The sequence below is a fragment of the Miscanthus floridulus genome, chromosome 7 (genome assembly GCF_019320115.1).
Source record: "Miscanthus floridulus cultivar M001 chromosome 7, ASM1932011v1, whole genome shotgun sequence".
In the NCBI taxonomy this organism is placed as follows: Eukaryota; Viridiplantae; Streptophyta; class Magnoliopsida; order Poales; family Poaceae; genus Miscanthus; species Miscanthus floridulus.
In genome coordinates this window covers 28,740,213-28,750,140 of record NC_089586.1, presented here as the reverse complement: position 1 = coordinate 28,750,140, position 9,928 = coordinate 28,740,213, and the positions used below count along the sequence as shown (strand labels likewise).

General features: G+C 44.4%; 1 protein-coding gene across 1 annotated transcript; it reads left to right on the top strand.

The window, feature by feature from the left end:
* Nucleotides 1-7,753: 7,753 nt before the first annotated feature.
* Nucleotides 7,754-8,588, top strand: LOC136462936 (uncharacterized). The gene has a single exon (XM_066461981.1). It carries the CDS (start codon nt 7,775-7,777, stop codon nt 8,378-8,380), a length of 606 nt encoding a protein of 201 aa, XP_066318078.1. The 5' UTR covers nt 7,754-7,774; the 3' UTR covers nt 8,381-8,588.
* The last annotated feature ends 1,340 nt before the right edge of the window (nt 8,589-9,928 follow it).

Genomic DNA, 9,928 nt, shown 5'->3' with positions numbered 1-9,928 from the left:
ACTTGACCAAAACCGATATGATGTTGAAAGATTTTGAAGGCAATGTGTCACCGGCTAAAGGGGCAGTGTGCGTTGAATTGACCATCGGCAGCAAAACCTTGCCAACGACGTTCTTTGTTATCAACGGCAAGGGTGCGTATAATCTGCTTCTAGGGAGGGATTGGATTCATGCTAATTGTTGTGTTCCTTCTACAATGCATCAATGCCTCGTACAGTGGATTGGGGATAAGATTGAGGTCGTCCCTGGTGATTCTTCTTATATCATCGCATCGGCAGAATCAGATACTTATGAGCGAACTAAATGCATATCAGGAGAAGCTTGGGAAAAAGAGTTCCTTAGAGTTGCTGATTATGAAATTCCACCGATCCAAGCAGTCGGTTCTGAAGAGGAGTTTTAATGGATAGGTTTGCCGATGATGGAAAATTAGGTCAAGGGTTCACATCGGCAGATGATTTAGTAGAAGTAGATATCGGTGATGGTGATAGGTCAAGACCTACTTTTATTAGTGCTAAGTTAGATTCCAAGTGTAAGCAGCGAATAACAGATTTGTTAAAAGAGTATAAAGATTGTTTTGCTTGGGATTATACTGAGATGCCTGGATTAGACCGATCGATAGTTGAACATCGGTTACCTATCAAATCTGGATTTCGGCCACATCAGCAGCCAGCGCGCCGATGCAACCCTAATGTACTTCCTGACATTAAGGCCGAAATAACTAAATTAATTGAAGCAAAGTTTATTCGGCAATGTCGATACGCAGAGTGGATCTCTAATGTGGTTCCTGTTTATAAGAAAAATGGAAAACTTCGTGTATGTATTGATTTCAGGAATCTCAACAAAGCCACACCGATGGATGGCTATCCAATGCCGATTGCTGATTTGTTGATTGATGCTGCGGCTGGACATCAAATTATCAGCTTCATGGATGGTAATGCAGGTTACAATCAAATATTCATGGCTGAGGAAGATATTCCCAAGACTGCTTTCAGATGTCCAGGTCATGTGGGGTTGTTCGAGTGGATAGTCATGACGTTTGGTTTGAAAAATGCCAGTGCTACTTATCAAAGGGCTATGAACTTTATTTTTCATGAGTACATCGGCACATTAGTGGAGATCTACATTGATGATGTAGTGATTAAGTCTGGAGATATCACAGCACATTTAGCCGATCTGCGAAAGATACTGGAGTGCACAAGGAAGCATGAATTGAAGATGAATCCTAATAAATGTGCATTCGGTGTATCGGCAGGACAATTCTTGGGTTTTATGGTGCATCAGCGGGGCATTGAAATCAGTAGGAAGTCTATTGATGCAATTAACAAGGTGATTGCTCCTGCCAATAAGACTGAATTGCAATCTTTGATCGGTAAGATTAATTTCATTAGAAGATTCATATCTAATCTGTCGGGTAAGATCAAGGCTTTCAGCCCACTACTTAAATTGAAAGCTGATCAGGAATTTGTATGGGGAGTTGAACAGCAATTAGCCCTTGATGAAATTAAGAAATATTTATCAAATCCTCCAGTGCTAGTTCCACCTCAACATGGGAAGCCTTTCAGGTTATATTTGTCAGCTGATGATACAGTTATCGGTTCAGCTCTTATTCAAGAATTTGAAGGGAAAGAACGTGTTATTTATTATTTGAGCAGAAGATTAGTGGATGCTGAGACGAGGTATTCGGCCATCGAAAAATTGTGTCTGTGTTTATACTTTTCTTGTGTCAAATTAAGGCATTATTTGTTATCTGCCGAATGTACGGTCATATGCAAAGACGATGTAGTCAAGTATATGTCAAGTATATGTTGTCGATGCCGATATTAAGTGGTAGAATCGGCAAATGGATTTTAGCATTATCAGAATTTGAACTACGCTACAAATCAACTAAGGCAGTTAAAGGGCAAGTGATGGCTGATTTTGTCACTCAGCATTGTAATACAGTGGACTCTCTGGGGATTGCTCCCTGGACACTTTTCTTCGATGGGTCCACATGTGGTGAAGGAGCAGGTATCGGCGTTGTGTTAATTTCACCTCAAGGAAGGAAGTATGAGTTTTCATTGCCGATTGTTGCTACAGCGACAAACAATCAAGCTGAATACCAAGCCTTGATAAAAGGGTTAGAATTGCTGAAGGAGATACATGCCGATGTTGTTGAAATCTTTGGTGATTCTATGCTAGTTATAAATCAATTGGCTGGAATTTATGAATGCCGAAGTGAAGCTTTGATTTCGTATTATGAAAGATGTTTGCAATTGTTGAAAGGATTTAGAGATTTTCGTCTTGAACATATCTCTCGATTGCATAATGAGGAAGCTAATCAACTAGCTCAGCATGCTTCAGGGTATCAGCCTATTCAGGAAGTGCTAACATCGGCAGTTGATACCGATGACTGGAGGAAAGAGATTGTCGATTATTTAAAGGATCCATATAGAAAGGTTGAGAGACGTATAAGGTTCCAAGCTACCAAATATGTGCTCCTCGATGATGAATTATATTATCGAACTATAGATGGAGTTTTACTTAGATGTGTTAGCAATGATGAATCGAAAAGCTTGATGGGTGAAATTCATGAAGGAGTATGTGGGGCACATCAATCGGCTTTCAAGATGAAATGGATGATCAGAAGGAATGGGTACTATTGGCCGACTATTCTTGAAGATTGTTTTAAATATTTTAAGGGATGCCAGGGGTGTCAAAAGTTTGGTAATATTCAAAGAGCGCCTGCATCGGCTATGAATCCTATAATCAAACCATGGCCGTTCCGGGGATGGGCTATTGATCTCATTGGTCAGATTTATCCGCCATCGAGTAAAGGACATAAATTTATTCTGGTTGCTACCGATTATTTCACAAAGTGAGTTGAGGCAATTCCTTTAAAAAAGGTGACATCGGTCAATATGATTGATTTTGTGAAAGAGCATATTGTTTACCGATTTGGTATTCCTCAGACTATCACTACCGATCAGGGCACTATGTTTACATCAGGAGAATTTGATGAGTTTGCTGTAGGTATGGGAATTAAAATTTTAAATTCTTCTCCATATTATGCTCAAGCTAATGGTCAAGCTGAGGCTTCTAACAAAGGGATCATCAAACTCATTAAGCGCAAAATTGAAGAAAATCCTAGGACCTGGCCACGAATTGTTTTGAAAATTGCCTTTGCGGGGTCCGAGTCATCTACCAGTTGGGCGGTACCTTGCTGTAGCAAGTTCAGGAGGGTTTCCAACTTGGATTTAGTCTCTGCCGATATTGTTCCCAGTGCAAGGGAAGAACTTGTCTCCTCTCCATCGTCGTCGGAAATGTCAATGGCAAAGGAAAATAAGCTGTTCGGGGAATCTTGTTCCTGAGAGAGAGAAAAGGAGATCAGTTAGGGGTAAGTATGAGTATTGTAAAATCAGCTAGGTTGATCGGTTTACCTGTTTCAAGGCAATTTCCTGTGCTTGACTGGAGGAAGCAACCTGGAGTATGTCGTGTGGGGGGGTCGGCTGAGCTTGCCGATGGGATATCCTCTGTGACTTCATCGGTGGTGAGCTCTTGAGGTATGATGACCGATGACATTGGGACAGATGTAGGGATCGGCATAGACCTTTGTCGTTTTGGCCATGCTTCAGTATCTGTTAAAGCTTTGCGCTTTGCTTGGGCATCGGCAACGATTGGCTGGGGGGCATCGACACTTGTTGGTTGTGAAGCTTGGACATCTGGTACGTTTGCCGATGTACCCAATTGTTGCTGCAAAACAAGTGTAAGATATGATATTTAACAGATAAAATGTAAAGTCAAGAAGCTACCTCTGAAGGTTCATCGAAAGAAGTGGTGCTTGATATCGGCGGAATTGCCGATGACGATCCAGTAGCAGCTCTTACCCCCTGATGATTAAGGTTAATACAGTTTGTGATTGGCATAAGTGAAAATAAACAAGGTTGTTACCTTAAATGCTTTGACCAAGGTTGTAGCAGCGGCCGATGGAGTAGCCCTGGATGTAGCCAATTTGGACTTAGAAGTGATGGTCTTGGTACGAATCTTCTGGTGGGTCAAAGCGGCTAAGGTGGGAGCGTTGTAGCCGATCGGCGATGTTGGGGAAACAGGCCGGAGATTGAAGGGTTTCCCACTTTTGCTCACCGATGGTGCTGGGTTGTTAGCCTGTTACAAGAGAATCAGTTACTGATATATGAAGGGAAAAGCAGAAGGGAGTTAAAGGAAACTTACCGCGTCGTCAGGGATGGCATATTCAGGGTCGATCATGTGCCGATATGTGTGAGCAGAAGTTGCGAACAGTTGTTCTTTCCACTCTCGCCACCATTGCTTATATGACTCAGTGATGAAAGATATTGGTGTCCAAGTGGATATATCAACATCTGTAGTATCGGCATCGGGGGAGAGTTGTACTACCTTGTTCCAATCTGTTCCGCAGGTGATTGTTTCCCTGGGTTTGATCACATCGGCAAAGCAGAGTTTGATTGGCAGTTGCCCAAAAGCCAATTGGCGGGATACTGCCGATGGGTTGTAAAATTTATATGTAATGTTGGTGTTTTTCCCGCTACCGAATGTGTTTACTGGAATTGCCCTAGGAGTGATGATAGCCATCATGAGCTCATTATCTTGATTCAGAGTGTCATCGGCAAAGTTGAAAAGAAGGGGGAATCTGTTTTCTTCGTCAATATAAGGCACCCAGGCCCTATGATCACGAGAAAGACCATTGTAGAAGCTTTAAAAGAATCTGCCGATTTGGTCTTCGTTGGCTTCTGTTCCAGGAAGGACAATTATGGCTTCACCAAAATTGAGGGGTGAGCGTGTTGCCGATTCATCATCCCCAAGCACATAGTCTTCAGCAATTTCTCGTGGGAATTGTTGAGCAAAAAAGTCCCATTGCAAACGTTTGTGCATATGGGCATTCAGCCACATGTTGATAAACCACCACGGGCCTCCCAGGTTGCCGATGGGTTCGCCAAGCAAAAGTTTCTGAGACACTTGATGAAGAAGATGATAAGTGGAGCTCAGAAGGTATCGGCCAAGAGGAAACCTTATGCCATTAGCCAAAAGTTCAGCTGCAGGGAGGAAGGCGTTGGTTGGTCCTACTGATCGACCACAGAAGATAAATTTTTCTAACCACATATTCAGGAATGTGGCATGTTCCCTCTGGCTAAGTGTCCCGGTTTTCTGGTATTCTTGAATATATCCTGTCCAACCGCCGATGTTGCGGGTATTCACCCTATATTCAGACTTTCTACCATAGATGGAGCCTTCATCGGCAGTTGAGATGTCCAAGCCAGTAAGCATGTGGATATTGGCAAGGGTAGGAGTAGCTGGGCCATGTCCAAACATAAAAGTATTGGTCGTGTCTGACCAGAAATAAGCAGCTGCAATTATCATTGATTCATTTTTCTGCATATCGGCAATAGAGAGCCTAATGCATTGGTCTAACCTTCGTTCTGCCCAGTATACTTGCATCGATCTATTAACCCTCAAGTACCAATCTTTCCACCCTTTGGTGGTTTTGGGCCAAGATCGGAATGTGTCTTTCCACAAATTCAGAGAGAAATTTTGGGCTCTAAAGGGGATTCTGTTAACCTCTGCATTGATCAGATCGGTTGGATCTGGGTTGCCCATTGGTCCAAGGCATTGGACGTGCGGCTGATCGGTTGGGATAACTAATTTGTTGCGCAGTTCCTAAGGTTATGGAATCCAGAAGACAGAAGAAAGGAAAAATCACCAACTGAATGAATTTGCAAAAAGATCAAAGTAAAAGGTAGTGGAAGTGGAGCGAACCGCGGGGACGTCGAAGTTGATGGCCATTGTCTTGAGGAAGGTGGAGGTACGAGCCGGAAACTTGAAGTTAGCGCCGGAAAAGGGTTCTTGTTGGTTGAGGTCGCGCGGTTGTTCGTCGGAGTTGCCGCCGGAGAGAGAGAATGCCAAGGATTGGAGGCTGAAGGTAGAAAATGAGGGTTCCGGAGAAATCTATTTATAAGCCGCCCAGAATAAGGGTATTTTGGACTTATCTCTATGTCGCGCGCATATAGGTCAAGGCGGTTCAGAGGGATATGGTAACTGTTCGCGCGATAATCAGGGGATTGTACAGATGAGTTGATGACAAGTAATCATGACTTGGAGGGGATATCGATATATGATATTTTAATTCTGAAAATGGCAGCATTATCATGTTAAGATCTTGCCGATGGGTTATTGTTTCGGTATCTTAACCATAATCAAGGCAAGAGTGGTTGGCGATTATGCGATATTTACTGAAGTGCGTGAATCAAGATTAGATTTGATTGGATTTGATAACAAATCAAGTTTTGGCTTGGAGAATGAGTTACGGTAATCGGGCAAAGGCAAGCGTTATCTGGAGTAAATTTCGGAGCATTAATGGTTTTATACTCCGAAATTGGGGGGCATGTGTTGACACCGTTTTTTGCACGTGTCAAAATAATCGGAGTGGACTAATCGGCAAGGGGAAAGTTATTGAATACTTTGATAGCCGATGAAAGCCAGTTTATAAAGATGGTTGCCGATAGCTGGTGATGGTCGATGGAAAGGTTGATTTGGACTCGGGCGTTGCCGATGAGGTTGGAGGTGTTATTGTCGATGCCGATGAAGGGAGGCTTGAGGACTACTGCCGATGAAACATGGAGTATGCCGATGAAGGGAGGCTTGAAGACTACTGCCGATGAAACAGGGAGTATGCCGATGAAGGAAGACTTGAAGACTACTGCCGATGAAATAGGGAGTATGCCGATGGGAAGGAGGACGGTGAGATTTCCATCGTAATTGAGGCGGACAGGGAAATAGATAGGAGTTGATTTCCTTTTCTATATTTGTTAGGGTATGATTCATGTAAGAGTCACGTGTTTCCTTAGATATGGGATTGGTGTCCTAGTTGTGTTTGGTTGTGTCTCTTTAGATCAGGGTATAAATATGGAGTAAGGGGCAATGTAATAGATATATCAATCAATATCAAAACCAATTTTTACTCCTATTTGCATCTACTTACTTTTCGGCGACTTCGTCAATTTGCATATTTTTTCCTTTTTTACGAGTTCTCATTGATTCGGCGAGCTGCATCGTTTCAGTGCGACCTTCGGCGATTCTCGAGTTCCGCGTGAGCACCTCTTGGCCGTGACTTCCGGGCGTATCGCTGTTGTCAGGACCAAAGTGTTCGTATCTTCATCCTTGTCGATTAGCAGGTCAAATCGACTGGCACGCTTTGGATATCGATTCGGGTATTAGCCCTTTGTGTTTGCAGATCCACTTTTGCATCAACACATAGCCTGTTCGTTTGGCTGTGGCTTGTCGTAAACGATCGTAAATTTCCAGCTGGAACAGTATTTTTCCCTCACACAAACCAGCCAACAGTACTTCTTCACGAACCAGCAACGATATGAACCAGCCAACCGAACGCTTTGTTTCTCAAATACAGTGTTCACGGGCTGTAAACCCGGGTACTGCAGAGGCCGCACGCCCGCACTTAGATTTGAGATGGACGGAGCCATGGAATGTTCGAATGGAAAGTTGTGCTGCCGAAACGGCTTCGAAGCTACCGTCAGTCTAGTGTCCAGTACTGAGGTTTGGCAAGCAGGGTGGAAAACGAGAACCAGTGCGTTCCCAAGTGCCGGACGGGATCGTTTACTTCTCCTTTCTGTTGAGTGATGAGAGACACTGATCTACCTCCTTGATCCTGACCGGTTAATCCACCAGCGGTGTCTATATATATACACCACCTGCTCAGCTTTCTTCATCACAAACTGACACAGCCACACATCCACGACGAGACTGCATGCAATGGGATCAACGCTTTCTTGCATCCATGGCAATAGTGTCTCCAGTCAGTCGCAGCAGCCGGCACCACCGGAGCCGGCCAGGGTGATCGCCCCCGACGGCACGCTGAAGGAGCTCCCGGCCTCTGACCCCCTCGCGTCCGTCTCCGACGTTCTCGGCGGCGGCGCCTCGTTCTTCATGTGCAACTCCGACGCGCTCTACTTCAACGAGCCGCCCCTGGCGCTGGCTGCCGCTGAGCGGCTACGGCCGGGGCAGATGTACTTCGTGCTCCCTGCGGAGATCCTCGGGCACCCGCTGTCGACCGCCGACATGGCCGCGCTGGCGGTGCGCGCGACCTCCGCGCTCGGGCCCGGCGACAAGCCGCCGCAGCGCCGCCGGCGGCGGCGCGTCGTGCCGGTCATGCGACTGGAAAGCAAGGACCACGACGAGGGCGAGCAGAGTGTGTTCTACGAAACGCTGAACGAGCTCACGCTCGGGGGCTCCGCCGTGTTCACGTTCACGGCCCCCGCGAGGAGCGCCGAGAAAGTAGCGGCGGTGGCCTCGAGAGAGACCAAGAGGTCGTCAGCGTTCACGAGGATGCTGAGCATGATTCGGGAGGACGCTGAGTGAGGCCAAGGTGCAGGACTGTAGAGGCAGGAGCTCAGGTAGTTGTACTAGGCCCATGTTGTGCGACCTTGCTAAGCGCGTAAGCCCAACAAAGGTTCTTCATTGGCCCAATTGATTTTTTTTTTCTCGACAGTGTCACGAGGCACGTTTTTTCATTAAGAGAAAGGTGCTTATTTTGACACTTGACAGGGTTGTAAACTTGGACACCACTGTAATAATATGGTTTCCCGCTGCACATAGCTGCAAAAGTACTGTAATTAATAACAAGAGTAGTTTCGATATTCATAGTCCATTCATGATTACCTTCTTCCTCGGTTCCTCCTAATCTCCTATTGAGGAAGCCAAGGCACTCTGCAAAGATTTACCTCAGCATATCCATCAGTAATTCAAAAAAGGAGTAGGAGAGCAACCTACTAATTTCTGAATCATGGGGATGCATCTTGTAGCTTGTGTTCAGCTTTGAGATCCAAGCATCAGAGAACCTGCTTCGATTGAGTCAACCGTGCACCGTCGTTCTGGCTGAAGAATGTAAATATGATTTTGTAATCATATCATGTTGTCATTTCAGTCTGTGGCCTTCCCTTCGTTAGCTAAATACTTTCACGACTAGTCCTTACTTCAAGATCAGCTTAAATGTTTGGGGGCACCGACCATTGATCACCAACTGATTACTGGAAACGGCACAGTAAGGACTTCTTCCTGGTTCTCACCATGGTTGTGACTTGCAAATTCAAAGGTATTCTGTTATTCTGTATGGATAAGAAATGGTTCAGTCCTAATGTCCATTTTTTTTCTTTGTGGATTTTCTAATAAAAAAATCCTTTCTGGCTTGTTTGTTCGTTTTTCTTTCTTTTTTCTGTAGTCAAAACAGTCACTCTGTTTATCTGACCAATGTTGATGTGTTGTTGGGGTGACAGGATGGCAGAAAGTGGCATATGTTCAACTCTCAAAGCAGCAGTGAAGTGGCCATCAGGTCGATATACTAATTATTAGATCCCAATGCTCACCTGGACTGCAGAAAGCCCAAAAAATCTTACCATGTTTTCAATCTATGGCCTTTCCTTTGTTAGTGAACCAATCAACATTCAGTAAAGCCTAAAAGTAGAGCTAAGCATTTTCACCACTAGTGCTTGCCGAAAGATCAACTGCATGTTTTTTGACTTGTTCATGTTTCCCTGTACACAACTGAATGTTTAACCTATTGTGCTTGCCTGCTTGGTAACTTTTGGTCCATTTAGGGCCCCTCTTTTACAAAATTGACGACACAGCTTTGACAAAAAAAAAAGTCAACTGGATGTTCCTTCCTTATTTCCTCAGTTCTCCCCATGGTTGTGACTTGAAAATTCAAAGGCATTTTCTTTGAACATGAAATGGTTTAGTGAATTGCCTATTTCTTTGTTTATGCAATGACATTTAATTCTCTTGTGTGTTTGAGGAAAAAATCAGTTCATTTATTTTCGTTTTTTCCTCCTTTTCCCAAAAAAGGAAGCAGACGCTGAGTCCTCTTTGCTCCCTCTTTGTGGAAAAAAAAACAAAAATGTTCAGATCTGA

Coding starts and splice junctions, on each gene's coding strand:
- LOC136462936 (XM_066461981.1), top strand. CDS start 7,775: ATGGGATCAACGCTTTCTTGCATCCATGGCAATAGTGTCTCCAGTCAG.